A 13,922-nucleotide genomic window follows, 5' to 3' on the forward strand; every position below is an offset into this window, starting at 1 on the left:
ATTTTATTATAAAAAATTTTAATATTAAAATTATACAATTGACTCTTACTCACTATTTTTCTAAATTAAGTTGCGAATAAAACATAATCATAAATATTTATATAATCAACATAAATATATATCATTTAAATCATCATAAATATTTTATATGTCAAATATGATTCATCCGTTAAACAAAAATATTAGTGAGAGAACGATAAATTGGGCCAGTCAAAATGGGTCATCAAATAAGCCCGTGTAGCCCAAACTAAACAAGATTATGATACAAAATACGAAAAAAAAGAAAAAAAAACTCCATTTGAGAAGAACTTGTCTGATCGCTGCAAAAGAGAGACAGAGAGAGAAAGAGAGGGAGAGCCGAGTCGGAATCCATTAATGGCGGCTACCACAGTTCTCGGCCGCTTGTCGTCGATACCGAATCTATCTCCTAAACCAAAACCGAAACCTTACAGAAGAACAACTCCTACGAGTGTTTCTGTTCGAGCACAAGCTTCTTTCTCCGACCCATTCGTACTTCAATTAGCGGAATCTCTCGAAGACTCTCTCTCAGCTTCTCCTTCTTCTTCTTCCTCGTCTTTACCTCTCCAGAGAATCCGAGAATCTTCCGCCGAGACTCTCTTATCTATTCCATGGCCGTCGCGAAAAGACGAGCCTTTTCGATTCACCGATACATCCTTCATCCGCTACTCCCAAATCGAACCCGTCTCGACCCATCACTGGAATTCGCAAATTCTAGACAATTTGACGGAAACCCATCTCCCAAACGCCGTGATAATCGACGGGTTCGTGTCGAATTTGACGATTGGTCCATCGGATTTGCCCGACGGGGTTTACTTCGGGAGCTTCTCGGGTCTACCGGATGAGCTCACTAACCGGGTTTCCGAATTCATCGGGAACTTCGATTCCGGTGATCTCTTCTGGTCGATCAACGGCATGGGAGCACCGGATTTGACTGTGATTTACGTTCCCGCGGGATGTAAGGTGGAGAATTCGATTCATCTGAGGTATTTCGCCGGAGAAACTGGTGACCGGGGATCGAAAAAGTTGCCGGTTTCGAATCCTAGGGTTTTTGTGTTAGTGGAAGAAGGAGGAGAGATTGGTATAGTTGAGGAGTTTGTTGGGAAAGACGAGGATGGTTATTACTGGACCAATCCGGTTTTAGAAGTTGTTGTACAGAAGAATGCCAAAGTTAAGCATTCCTACTTGCAGAGAGAATCCATGGCTGCTGCTCATATCAAGTGGACTTTCGTCCGTCAGGTCCCACCTTTTGCTGATTCTCTTCTTTGTCTTTCAAGTAAAAACATTTGATTAGTTGGTAATTTTGAGAAATTTGGTATCTTTTTTCCTGAATTGTTGAAGAGAATCAGTGGTTTTAGTTTACTTGAGGTTAGTGTTGTAAGATGAGAGTAATATTGGAAGTTTTGGTATCATTCGAATACGAAAAGTAGGCATCTTTGTGCTGAATTATTCAGAAAAATGTCTTCCTTTAGTTTTGTTGCTGCTGGATTGGGAAAGTTGTAGACTTTATGATTGAATTGTTGGATCGTGTACTCTTAAGGTTTTTGTCAAGTTTATAGCTTTTGTATGTGTTGATATGGCTCGAGTACGATGTTCAAGAGAGTGAATTGGTCTTGTGATTGATCTGTGTAGGAGGCAGAGAGTGAATATGAGCTAGTAGAAGTGAGTACTGGTGGGAGATTAGGGAGGCACAATGTTCATGTGCAGCAGCTCGGGCCCGATACACTCACCGAGTTAACCACGTTTCACATGTGTGTTAACGAGCAAACTCTTGATCTCCATAGCAGAATTGTTCTAGACCATCCTCGAGGCTGTTCGCGGCAGCTCCACAAGTGCATTGTTGCTCATTCCTCTGGTCAAGCTGTTTTCGATGGCAACGTCCGAGTCAACAAGTAAGCTTGGCCTTGATATTCCGGTTTCTTGACTTTTCGATTGGTTGTCTTTCGGTTCGAATCGGTTTGTGATATATATGCAGATATGCTCAGCAGACAGACGCGGGACAACTAACACGGAGCCTGCTTCTGAAACCACGAGCCACCGTGAACATTAAACCGAACCTTCAGATCATTGCAGACGATGTCAAGTGCTCACACGGAGCTGCAATCAGCGATCTTGAAGAAGACCAGCTCTTTTATTTCCAAGCTCGTGGGATAGACTTGGGGACTGCAAGAAGAGCTCTCATATCGTCTTTTGGATCGGAGGTGATCGAGAAGTTTCCGAATCGGGTAATTCGCGACCAAGCTAGGAATCACGTCAAGTGCTTGCTCTGATCTCATTTAAACGCCGGAGAAATTTCTGTTCTTTACATAGACGACGATACTACTGCACCATTTGATTCGTTTCATTAGTATGCGAGGCCCAACTATTTCAATTTTGGCCCATTTTAAGTAAAGAAACAACAAACAGTTGGCTTCTATGTGAATTAAACAGAACGTTATGTCTACTGTGTATTCATAAGCAAAACGGCGTGAATGTTTGGGATTTAGTGAAAACGGAAAACAGTAAAGATTCGACTTCTAGATGAGTAAAACAACACGCTTTTTATTTGAAATCTGATAAACAACAAACACTTACATTTTTATTCTGCCTTCCCCTTTCCTCCATTTTTGGCCTCCATCGACGTCGGAGACTCTCACCGCCTTATTCTTTCTACCGCCGTCTCCGGTGAAATCACTTTGATAGATTCCGCTTTTTATACACTCGGGCTTATCAGTCATCAGTAGCTTCGAATACAGACGTCGTCACCATTGAAATCTTCTTACTCTATAAGCTTCTTGAAACCTGGAACTTAGTTACCGAATTCTAGGGTTTGTAACGCTCGATGATTAACGATATTTCTGTGTGCTGATTACTTTTTGAAGTCGAGGCTCTTGTGGTTAGATAGTTGATTTTGGTTATCTCAATGCAGTGAGAATGGCGAGCAATGATTTAAAGACCTGGGTTTCCGATAAGCTGATGGTGCTACTTGGCTATTCTCAAACAGCTGTTGTTAACTATCTCATTGCAATGGGTAAATGTTGATAGTTTCAATTTTGGATCATGGAGAATATGAAGGAATTTATTTGCTACTGTGCTAAGAATTTTCAAATGGGGTTGTTATAATCTTCGTGCAGCTAAAAAATCAAAATCACCAGCTGAACTTGTGGGAGAGTTGGTGGATTACGGGTTTTCTTCTTCTGGTGATACTCGTTCGTTTGCTGAAGAAATTTTCGCCAGAGTCCCTCGTAAAGCTGCTGGTGTGAATGTGAGTTTCTCAATGAGATTCTGTAAACATTATTGCTCTTATGTCTTCTCTTTGAAGCCTTTGGAAGTAGCTGCATCTTAGTTTAAGCATAGTTGTATAGTTTTGGTTAGTTTTAATTAATTTCTTCTGCTCCTCTATCAGCTTTACCAACAACGGGAAGAAGAGGCAGCAATGCTAGTGAGGAAGCAAAAAACATATGCTCTTTTAGATGCTGATGATGATGAAGACGAAGTCGTTGTGGAGAAAAAACCTTCAGCTTCTGAATCTAGAAAGTCAGATAAGGGCAAGAAAAGGTTTAGAAAGAAAAGTGGGCAGTCAGATGACAGTGAGGACGAGGCATAGTTTCTTTTCCTTATTGACAGATTGCAATTTCTTTCTTTCTCTATGGTAAGATATAGCTTGGAATCTCTTCTGATAAAACTGTGAACAACATTGTAGGTGAGTGTTAGAGAGGATAATAGACACGTTAAAAGAAAGGTTTCTGAAGACGAGGATGATGGTTCTGAGGTATATCTTGAGATCCATTTCAACTATTTTCTGGGTTTTGGCCTCGTGTTGTAGAAATCCAGTAACTAGGAAATTTTCTATAGATATGTGTGGCTAACAGCTGTGCTTTTATAATTTGCTTGATCTTGTACCCTCGGCACAGTCAGAAGAGGAAATGTTGCGTGACCAAAAGGAGAGAGAAGAACTGGAGCAGCATTTAAGAGATCGTGATACTGCTCGAACAAGAAAGGTATGCCTCAATCTGATTCTTGGTATGTTTTTCCCGTTTTGATTCGAATAGCCCTTTTGTTATAGCCAACCAGGGGCTAAGTATTTTCGGAAATTATGTACGAATTTTTAATGAATGAGTTTTTCCATATTTCAGAACAAGCAAATCTAGTTTAGTATGAGTAAGGAAAATGAATTAAGCAAAAGATACACTTTCATATGTCATCCAATCCTGTATGCTAAGACAGTTTCTCTAACCGAATGAGAAGTTTGTAGTTAGCATGGTTTACTATTGATGTATTGTACATGTGAAAGTCAGTGATATGTTCTTTTCGTTTGTTTAATGATCAGCTAACAGAGCAAAAGTTGTCAAAGAAAGAGCAAGGTACAATCCGTTATAATTCGTTTGTGAACATATATTAACATTTTTATGTACATTGTGTTCTCAAACGTAAGTCTTTTTTGCCTGATAGTCTCATTTTGGATATTTTTTTATTGAAAACAGAGGAGGCTGTTCGAAGGGCAAACGCTTTGGAGAAGGATGATTTACACTCCTTAAGGTAACAAACTTTTTTCTTTATTGTTTGACAGAGATAGAACTGTTAGAAGACAATGAAGTATAGTTGCCTAGAAGTGACAAGAGCAATAGTCAACAATGTACCTGTGTGTCGTATGTTTAATCCCGCCATTGAAATACTATATGACGTTGCAAACTCGATTTCTAATTACCAATTCTTGACTCTGTCAATCATTACCGTGTGAAACTATTAACGGTGTTTCCACTGATAGAAATGATCTCTTTGGAGGCTATTTTCTGCTGTCCATAGTATTGATTAATATTTGTTGGTTCTAATGCAGGAAAGTCTCAAGACAAGAATATTTAAAGAAGAGAGAACAGAAGAAATTGGAAGAACTAAGGTACATAACATGTAAATTTTTTGCATTTTTCTGTTCTTATTTTGGCATTGTCTCTTCTCTTTAACTTATTTTCTCCTGTTTCCTCCTTCTCCATAGGGATGAGATAGAAGATGAACAATATCTTTTCGGAGGTGAAAAGCTCACAGAAACAGAGCTTCGTGAGTTTAGGTAACTGCTACATCATTCTTGCATCAAGATAATTGTTGCCATTGCCATAATCTATCTGATGAAACAAGCTTGTTTTGATTAGTAAACAATTCCGTAGTAATTTTTTTTTTCTTTTTTTTTTTTTGCAATATAATCTATATGGTGTGTTCATATTTTAGAAGTTATGCTTAGTTATGGTTAACTGAGCTTGGGTTGATATGTTATTTTTGATAGATACAAGAAAGAGCTATATGATCTAGTGAAGAAAAGAACACAAGATGAAGATAATGTTGAGGAGGTAATGTTTGCATCTTATCTCCCTCCATATTCTTTAGGTTCGATATATATCTAACATATCTCCCGCTTACTCCTACCTCTCGGAGTTCAGTATAGAATTCCTGATGCGTATGATGATCAAGAGGGGGGTGTTGATCAGGAAAAGAGATTTGCTGTTGCGGTACAACGATACAGGTGAGTTGATATTTGACAAACATTCTAATCTACTTTCGGTTGCCATATCTACCTTTAGTATTTTTCATAACCATTTTGGGCGTTCTAAATCAGCTCTCTTTTTTTTTTTTTTAGGGACCTGGATTCAACAGAGAAAATGAATCCATTTGCAGAGCAAGAAGCTTGGGAGGACCATCAGATTGGTAATTTCTGTTTTAACTCTACTTCCGTTGACCAGTCTTGTTTTTACTGCACTGGTTTAAGTTTCATTTGTTTCTCTTAAGCTGTTCTAAATGACATTGTTTTGCAGGAAAAGCAACATTAAAATTTGGCGCAAAGAATAAGCAAGCCTCAGACGATTATCAGTGAGATCTGTTACATATTTGTCTTTAGAATTTGTTTATCTCGTCTGAAAGATAGTCCTCGTTAGCTTCTGAAACATAGATTAGGCCTATGGTCTGAGGATTCTAACTGTTTTTTTTTTTTTTTTTTCCCGCAGGTTTGTGTTTGAGGACCAAATAAATTTCATAAAGGAATCTGTGATGGCTGGTGAAAATGTATTGCCTACTGTAGATTAAACCTGATGATACCTTCTGTCATAAGCTGTCTTGTAGCTGACTTCTTACTTTTGCGATGCAGTATGAACATGATATGGATGCTAAAGAATCTCAAGATGCGGCAGAGAGAACAGCTTTAGAAGAACTTCAGGTGCTATCTTCTTCTGCGTTTCTTTCCATTAACTCTGTTTGTGTAAACGCAACTACCAAATCTTCATTTTAGGATATAGTTCGGAATAAGTTGAGAATGTATGTTTCTATAATATCCACAGCAAAAAATTTAAAAAGTTATCCTAACATGTTCTTGCATCTGCTTGTTTGTGATTCAGGAGGTCAGAAAAAGCCTGCCAATTTACGCGTATCGTGAGCAACTGCTTCAGGCTGTGGAAGAGCATCAGGTGATTCTAGCTCTCATGCCATTAACTTTAGTTTACTAAATGCGACTCTCAGATTTTAAAATAAAAGGTTTACATTTCTTAAGTCATCTAATAACAGACGAGAAGCTTACTGTACCAATCCCTACTGTAAACAGTGTATTTCGAATATAACATTTGAACATGTGTAAGTGATACAAGATCAACAGAGAAGAAAACACTTCTAAATTAAAGCAAGTATCATATTTCAGTGTCATGTACATAATATAGATGTGGATTGAAGTTTTTGATTATGAAATTGTGCATAATTTGTTTTAAATATATTTTTTGTTATGGTTTTCCTCTGCTATATGTAATTAAAATTTGAAACCTTCTTTCAACTTTTAGGTTCTTGTCATTGTGGGAGACACTGGTTCAGGAAAGACAACACAAATACCACAATATCTCCATGAAGCTGGTTACACAAAGCGCGGAAAGGTACGACCTAGAACGCAGCATATAGTTAAAGACGCAAATTTCCTTCAAAAAGGAACTGGTAGTGTAGAAGTCATCAAAAAATTGGTGTGTTATTCCTTAGTTGAGAGCATATAGTTGAGGACGAACTTAGGGTTCCTTATTTTCAAGTTAACAAAATGTGTAGTTTTATATAGGATTAAGAAGAAAGCCTTTGTGCAGACCTTGTTGTTAGATGGGTTCAAAAATATAAAGCGGCTGGTAAAGTAATTCCTTTATCAAATTAAGTACCATAATGCTTTTCTATTATATTTCAGGTTGGTTGTACGCAGCCTCGAAGAGTTGCAGCTATGAGTGTTGCTGCCCGTGTGGCTCAAGAAATGGGTGTCAAACTCGGACATGAGGTAAGTTTGGCTTCTTTTCGTCTTTTGCTACTGGTAGTTGATTATTGCACAATTGTTTCCCTCTCAAAATCTGAAATGTGGTTGGTTGGTGAAACAGGTTGGCTACTCCATTAGATTTGAGGATTGTACTTCAGACAAAACAGTTCTGAAGTATATGACTGATGGAATGCTTTTGCGTGAGCTGCTTGGCGAACCAGATCTGGCCAGCTACAGGTAATGAACATTCTTTCACAATTTTATGATTACTATTAAACAGCTAAACGTTTTATCTTATTGATTGCAAAATTCCAGTGTCGTTATTGTGGATGAGGCTCATGAAAGAACATTGTCAACCGATATACTGTTTGGATTAGTTAAGGCAAGTGGATTTTCCTGTACAATGAATCTTAGTACTTGTGTAATGATGGTTAGATTCGTGGGTAAATCTGATTGGCTTTGGCTCTTCTTTTATTCGACAGGATATAGCGCGGTTTCGACCTGATTTGAAGTTGTTGATATCTAGTGCTACAATGGATGCAGAAAAGTTTTCTGATTATTTTGATACAGCCCCAATTTTTAGTTTCCCGGGAAGAAGGTATCCAGTTGAAATTAACTTCACAAGTGCACCTGAAGCTGATTACATGGACGCAGCAATAGTTACTGTCCTTACTATCCATGTGAGAGAGCCACTTGGAGATATATTGGTCTTCTTCACAGGTCAAGAGGAAATTGAAACTGCAGAAGAGATCTTGAAGCACAGGATAAGAGGTTTGGGTACAAAAATTCGTGAACTGATTATATGCCCGATCTACGCAAACCTTCCAAGCGAACTCCAAGCAAAGATATTTGAGCCAACTCCAGAAGGGGCACGAAAAGTAGTCCTGGCAACAAATATTGCTGAAACATCATTGACGATTGATGGTATAAAGTATGTTGTTGATCCAGGCTTTAGCAAGATGAAATCATATAATCCTAGAACAGGGATGGAATCTTTGCTTATTACTCCTATCTCTAAGGCTTCAGCAACTCAACGAGCTGGTAGAGCTGGAAGAACAAGCGCAGGAAAATGTTACCGTCTGTACACAGCGTTTAATTACAACAACGACTTAGAGGAAAACACGGTGCCAGAAGTCCAGAGGACGAATCTTGCAAGTGTTGTACTTGCGTTGAAGAGTCTTGGGATTCACGATCTGATAAACTTTGATTTCATGGACCCTCCACCAGCTGAAGCACTTGTGAAGGCTTTAGAACTGCTGTTTGCTCTGGGTGCTTTAAATAAGCTAGGTGAATTGACTAAAGCTGGTAGAAGGATGGCAGAGTTTCCCCTTGATCCAATGTTGTCGAAGATGATTGTTGTTTCTGACAAGTACAAGTGCTCAGATGAGATAATATCAATTGCTGCTATGTTGTCAGTTGGAGGCTCTATCTTCTATCGTCCCAAGGACAAGCAGGTTCACGCCGACAACGCAAGAATGAATTTCCACACTGGAAATGTTGGTGACCACATTGCTTTGCTAAAGGTTTTGACCTTCTGTTTCCCTCTTTTCTTTTCCGTTCTCTTCCATAAGTTTATAGTGCTAATGTGCTATCTTTGTATGTTTATCGTCTTTGTTGTTCTGTGAAGGTTTATAGTTCATGGAAAGAAACAAACTATTCTACTCAGTGGTGCTACGAGAACTACATTCAGGTACCGAGTTGTCTTTATATGCCTATCATTGCATGAATTGGATGTGAATCCATATGACATCTGTTTTGGGTTGAATATTTGTTCAGGTCCGGAGCATGAAAAGAGCCAGAGATATCCGTGACCAATTGGAAGGACTTCTCGAGAGAGTGGAAATAGAAATCAGCTCAAACCTGAATGATTTGGACTCGGTTAGGAAATCCATCGTAGCTGGTAAGTTCCTCCTCATTTGTGCTGTTTAAAAAATAATCAAGTCCTTACAACTAAATGCCTGACTAATGATCTTCTCCGTTTACTCAGGTTTTTTTCCGCACACTGCGAAGCTGCAGAAGAATGGATCATATCGAACTGTAAAGCATCCTCAAACAGTGCACATACATCCCAACTCAGGCTTATCTCAGGTTAGTTTCTGCCTCAGTGCCTTTACATAACCCACAAAAGTCTGATTATTGATAGAATCTTAAAGAACATTGATGATTTCTTGTCAAATGCTTTATTCTAGGTATTGCCGAGATGGGTTGTATATCATGAACTAGTGCTTACCTCCAAGGAATATATGCGACAGGTAATTAAAATTGGATCTCTGTTTTGAATTATTTCGGTTTTACTTCTTTGGTTTCATTCATCGGTTTGTATACTTACAACCTGCAAATTCAGGTCACGGAGTTGAAACCAGAGTGGTTGATTGAGTTAGCTCCTCACTACTACCAGCTCAAGGACGTTGAAGATGGTATGGACCTTTTTTTTTGCTCTGTCCAATTATGCTTTTTTGTAATTTGTAGAATCTAAATTTTCGATCTCTAAAGACAAAACCCATCTAAAATAAATTTCAGGTGCATCAAAGAAAATGCCCAAAGGAGCTGGAAAAGCTGCAATGTAAGAAAAAACTCAGGTTGGATCGGCAAAAGAATAGTGGAAACAGATGTGAGTATAGATAACTTTGACAGATTGTTAGGGAACTCTCTTTGCTACATTAACTCATTTTTGTTCAGAGCTTCTTGAGTATTTTGTTAGAAAATAATCTAAAATGTTATCTTCAGTCTACATCAATGACAACTTGTTCGCATTATATACAATGGACAGAAAACAATGGACAGTTTGTTTCTAAGCAAAGCATTTTAGCTTGAGCCGCGAAGTGCACGCACCCTATAAAGACAAACATTGAAAAATCACACATTGAATGCTATATGCGAGTCAAACTACATGCTCTCTGAAGTCTAAAAGATCAGCTAGCTGTGTTTGGCTCGACTTGAATCATATCAATCATAACATTTTTGAAGTCAATCCAAATTTGCAATTACAGCATCAACAACCTCCTGAGCAGTAGTATTACTGTTTCCACACTTTCCTTCAGAGATAAAACGCTTCAAGGCGGTTTCAAGCCGGTCAGCAGATAAAGGAAGCTGAAGATATCTCAGCATCATAGCCGAAGAGAACAGCAACGCCACTGGATTTTCATTGTTTCTTACACATCCAACTTGCTCAAACACTGCATACTCACCACCAAAACTTCCTCCAGGCATAATGTTGTCTCCATTGCCTCCAGCAGGACCAGCAGCAATGTTTGCAATTAGATTCCCATAAAGACTTGGAGTCACAATAACGTCGAATCGCTCTAGTTTCTCCACAAGTTGCAAACAGCAGCTATCAACAGAGATTTCGTCGTAACTCGTAAGTGATGATTGGATACATCTTAGCAATTTCGTGCTCACGCCAAGCATATTCAGCATCCGTGTTCTCTCGGATCACCACGATGTTAACGTTCTTTTGGCGACTCCGTTGACCGTTCAGATTGAAACAGTTGACCATAAATGCAAAGAGGCCAAGCTCTTTCCTTGCACCACCACACAAAGAGGTTTCGAGTCTGCCGTTCAAGCACACTTTGTTCTTCCGTATCGATCTCACCACTTCTTGCGGCAAATGATTCATATTTCCCTTAATGTCATAAGTCTCGAAGTAGACCGGTGCGTGCATTGCATCCATCACCTGGTGCACCGAATTCGTCACATTGCTGTTGATAACCGTCACGGTTCTACGCGTAGAAGTGGTTCTACTGAGATTCTTCAAGAGGGATATCGATTTGTGAGACATATCTTCTGTCTGCAAATTTGGTTTGAAGATAACCACTTGATCAGTTATGATTGTAAAATAAATAAAAAATCATATGGAATAGATGTCAAAGAGTTGACTATTTGCCAGAGTAAGAACATAATGGAACACATGTCTCAACCTTTCTCTTTACCAACTTTACATTCCAATCAGATTATATTATGACCAAACTGTGTTACTAATCGATTTTGTCAGTGTTGTTGAGTTATTCAGTGTTGTTGAGTTAACTGCTAAAACCCAATCGATTGGTAGTTGATGTACTGATGCATGAAGAAGATCTCAAATTTCTCATCAATCCTTAACTTTGTAATGTATATATCGATCTTTACTTATGTTTTGAGTTATTTTAACATTTCAAAGATTCCCTGAAATAAAGCTAATTCAAATTCCCTAATTAACTAGATCATAATATTCGTATGAGTTCAAACACCTTCCCCTCAATGAAATCATAAATTAGACAAAAAATAAAAAAGAAAAAAAAAATAAAATAAAAAGGAGAAAGTATTTAACTTTTAGGTTTACTTATCACGTGCCTTGCACGACACATTATGGCAAGCTAGGTCTTAAAAACAGAAACAAAAACCCTATAGAAAATAGGAAATTCGCAAGAAATACGGAAAGAGCCTATATATATATATATTAGAGTCTCTCTGAGTTCTTATTTGTATTCATATATATCTCTCCAAATACGAACGATCATGAAGAGGGAAAAAAACTCAGATTCCTTACCTATGGATCTCGTTCTCGAGATACTCTCAAGATTGCCTCTAAAGTCAGTCGATAAGTTTTGTTGCGTGTCGAAGCTATGGGGTTCATGCTTCACGGTCCATATTTCACCGAGTTGTTTCTGACAAGGTCCTCGGCTCGTCCACGTCTCTTATTTGCGGTCGAAAAAGACGATATGTAGAGCTTTTACTCGTCGCCTCAACCTCAATATCCATATTACAAGACGAAGTCATCTCTTGTAGTCGCGTTCGATTTTCATAGTGAGTTCCGTGGATATAAGGAGTATGAAGACACTTGTAGCTATGTCTCTGGCTTGATCTATTTCTCTCATATGGGGTCTAAGGATTCAGGGTATGTGGATGTGATACTTAACCCTATCACGGGTAAGTATGCAAGCTTAACTAAACCGAGACAGAACATATATTCATGTAGCTATTTAGGGTTTGATCCGATTGACAAGCAATTCAAGGTATTGTCCAAAGCTTATCCGCTTTGTTCTAATTGGGATCCTCATAGAATTCTGACATTGGGAGCTGGAAAACTTAGGTGGAGGAGTAAGATAAATTTTCCCGGATACAAGTTCGGTTTTTCTAAAAGGATTTGCATCAATGGGGTTTTATTTCACTTGGCTAAAACTGATTATGAAATTCATATAGTTTGCTTTGATGTGAGGTCTGAGAAATTCAAGTTTATTGACACAGGATCCCATCATGCTTTGTCAGGAAAATTTGTAAACTACAAAGGTAAGTTAGGTGTGATTAGTCTGAATTTTGATAAGGCTGATAATACCGCTGAGTTGCGTATGTGGGTTCTAGAGGATGTGGAGAATCCAAAATGGTCGAAACATGTCTATACTTGGCCTAAGCATGCACCGGTTAACCCTTATTATGTTTCCATCGCTGGAGTGACAGCTACAGGTGATATTATTTTGACTATGGACAATTTTTATCCAAATAGTCCTTTCTATGTTTTGTACTTCAATCCCGAAAGGAGCACTCTCCAAAGTGTTGAAATCCAAGGTTTGGGGAATAGTGGAGCAGTTTACGCATTTGTAGACCACGTAGAGGATCTCAATGCTAACGAACCTCTGAAATTCTGCTCCATATCTGAAGAAGGAGCAAGTGATAATTAATCCTCCTCCCTAATAACTACGAATTATCAGCTAACCTAGAGTGTGGACAGGTGTTGATAGTGTTGATCTTCTAGGCCAAGCAAAATTTTCATGTAAAAAACAAGAGTCTTTGCTATTTTGGCTGTGAGTGTGACTTCTCATTCACAGATTTTGTGTGAAATTTATTACTCTATTGGCTTTTCATATTATGTTCCTACATTAATCAACTCTTCTTTTCGTAATGACAAGGTTTAAAGTCTCTTTTAAGACCTCTTATGGTATTCTTGTTTTTTTTTCTCTGCTTTGAATTCTTTTTCCTGCTGTGGTTTACATAAAGTAAAATCTTCCAGAGTTCTATCTCGGCGTTTTGGACAGTTATTCAAGGATTCAGAATCATATCTCATAAGGTTTCAATGTTACAAGATCATCTACCACTCATCATTTCTTGTAGAGACTTTCTTCAGAATCTAATAAATCTAATGGCTGAAATGTATTGTTATTGGTGAAGAGCAGAGAGACTCCATACTTCTTGTTGCAGCAATAAAAGTTTTCTCACCGCATCTCAATTTAGCTGATTCCATTAGGAAAAACCATCAAAATCCATTATGAGGAGAAGAACTACGGTTTTGAATACCAAATTGGGAAGAATGCATCACTGGCCAGTGAAGCTACTTTAGCTACTCGGCTTTCCTAAAAGCTAATTCTCAAAAGCTCTCTACTAGATTCGGTGGCGCGCTTCCCATTCCCAACATGCAATTGTTCAGTACCCTTAACACTCAAATCTCCCTCACAAGAACCTACAAAACAGATGGAGGAGGATAGAGTTATGTTATGGGTCAAAGACAAATTCTGTTTGTTACTGATTTAATAGTAAATATTGTTTTCAAGTTACCTCGTACATGGAAGGCTACGCTACCAGCAAAAGCATTAGCAGCGTCTGCTTTTATAGTAAGACGGTAAGTCTCGAGAATATCACTGCCAGAGGCTATATACCACTTGGGATTTGTGTGCTTCACAACTACAAAAGTTGAAAC

At 38.4% G+C, this 13,922-nt stretch overlaps 3 protein-coding genes and 1 pseudogene across 3 annotated transcripts; 3 read left to right on the top strand and 1 right to left on the bottom strand.

Annotated features, from left to right (window-relative positions):
• Positions 1–302: 302 nt before the first annotated feature.
• LOC18991796 (protein ABCI7, chloroplastic) lies at positions 303–2,503 on the top strand. The gene is made up of 3 exons (XM_024152614.1): positions 303–1,257; positions 1,651–1,910; positions 1,994–2,503. The coding sequence occupies exons 1-3, from the start codon at positions 376–378 to the stop codon at positions 2,286–2,288; spliced, it is 1,437 nt and encodes a 478-aa protein (XP_024008382.1). The 5' UTR covers positions 303–375; the 3' UTR covers positions 2,289–2,503.
• A 72-nt stretch (positions 2,504–2,575) lies between these two features.
• LOC18991797 (pre-mRNA-splicing factor ATP-dependent RNA helicase DEAH1) lies at positions 2,576–10,050 on the top strand. The gene is made up of 28 exons (XM_006415123.2): positions 2,576–2,825; positions 2,927–3,028; positions 3,132–3,262; positions 3,404–3,598; positions 3,701–3,769; positions 3,912–3,998; positions 4,328–4,361; positions 4,482–4,536; positions 4,835–4,894; positions 4,991–5,062; positions 5,276–5,339; positions 5,430–5,512; positions 5,627–5,694; positions 5,802–5,856; positions 5,991–6,048; positions 6,131–6,199; positions 6,378–6,446; positions 6,810–6,899; positions 7,193–7,279; positions 7,377–7,492; positions 7,571–7,637; positions 7,738–8,778; positions 8,883–8,945; positions 9,032–9,155; positions 9,243–9,343; positions 9,445–9,507; positions 9,600–9,672; positions 9,776–10,050. The coding sequence occupies exons 2-28, from the start codon at positions 2,932–2,934 to the stop codon at positions 9,820–9,822; spliced, it is 3,138 nt and encodes a 1,045-aa protein (XP_006415186.1). The 5' UTR covers positions 2,576–2,825; positions 2,927–2,931; the 3' UTR covers positions 9,823–10,050.
• A 172-nt stretch (positions 10,051–10,222) lies between these two features.
• LOC18991798 (putative isocitrate dehydrogenase [NAD] subunit-like 4) lies at positions 10,223–11,033 on the bottom strand. Its single transcript, XM_024153158.1, is given in 2 exon segments — positions 10,223–10,609; positions 10,611–11,033. Coding segments are annotated over 2 exon segments (810 nt in total).
• Positions 11,034–11,782: 749 nt separating this feature from the next.
• On the top strand, positions 11,783–12,909 carry LOC18991799 (annotated as a pseudogene).
• The last annotated feature ends 1,013 nt before the right edge of the window (positions 12,910–13,922 follow it).

This window comes from Eutrema salsugineum, unplaced genomic scaffold (assembly GCF_000478725.1).
Source record: "Eutrema salsugineum unplaced genomic scaffold, Eutsalg1_0 scaffold_5, whole genome shotgun sequence".
Classification (NCBI taxonomy): Eukaryota; Viridiplantae; Streptophyta; class Magnoliopsida; order Brassicales; family Brassicaceae; genus Eutrema; species Eutrema salsugineum.

Bases quoted from the DNA above. Each gene is read 5' to 3' on its own strand.
- LOC18991796 (XM_024152614.1), top strand. From the start codon at position 376: ATGGCGGCTACCACAGTTCTCGGCCGCTTGTCGTCGATACCGAATCTA. The intron at 1,258-1,650 runs GTCCCACCTTTT...TGATCTGTGTAG, and splicing joins AGTGGACTTTCGTCCGTCAG to GAGGCAGAGAGTGAATATGA. The intron at 1,911-1,993 runs GTAAGCTTGGCC...ATATATATGCAG, and splicing joins GGCAACGTCCGAGTCAACAA to ATATGCTCAGCAGACAGACG.
- LOC18991797 (XM_006415123.2), top strand. From the start codon at position 2,932: ATGGCGAGCAATGATTTAAAGACCTGGGTTTCCGATAAGCTGATGGTG. The intron at 6,200-6,377 runs GTGCTATCTTCT...TTTGTGATTCAG, and splicing joins CAGCTTTAGAAGAACTTCAG to GAGGTCAGAAAAAGCCTGCC. The intron at 7,280-7,376 runs GTAAGTTTGGCT...TTGGTGAAACAG, and splicing joins GTGTCAAACTCGGACATGAG to GTTGGCTACTCCATTAGATT.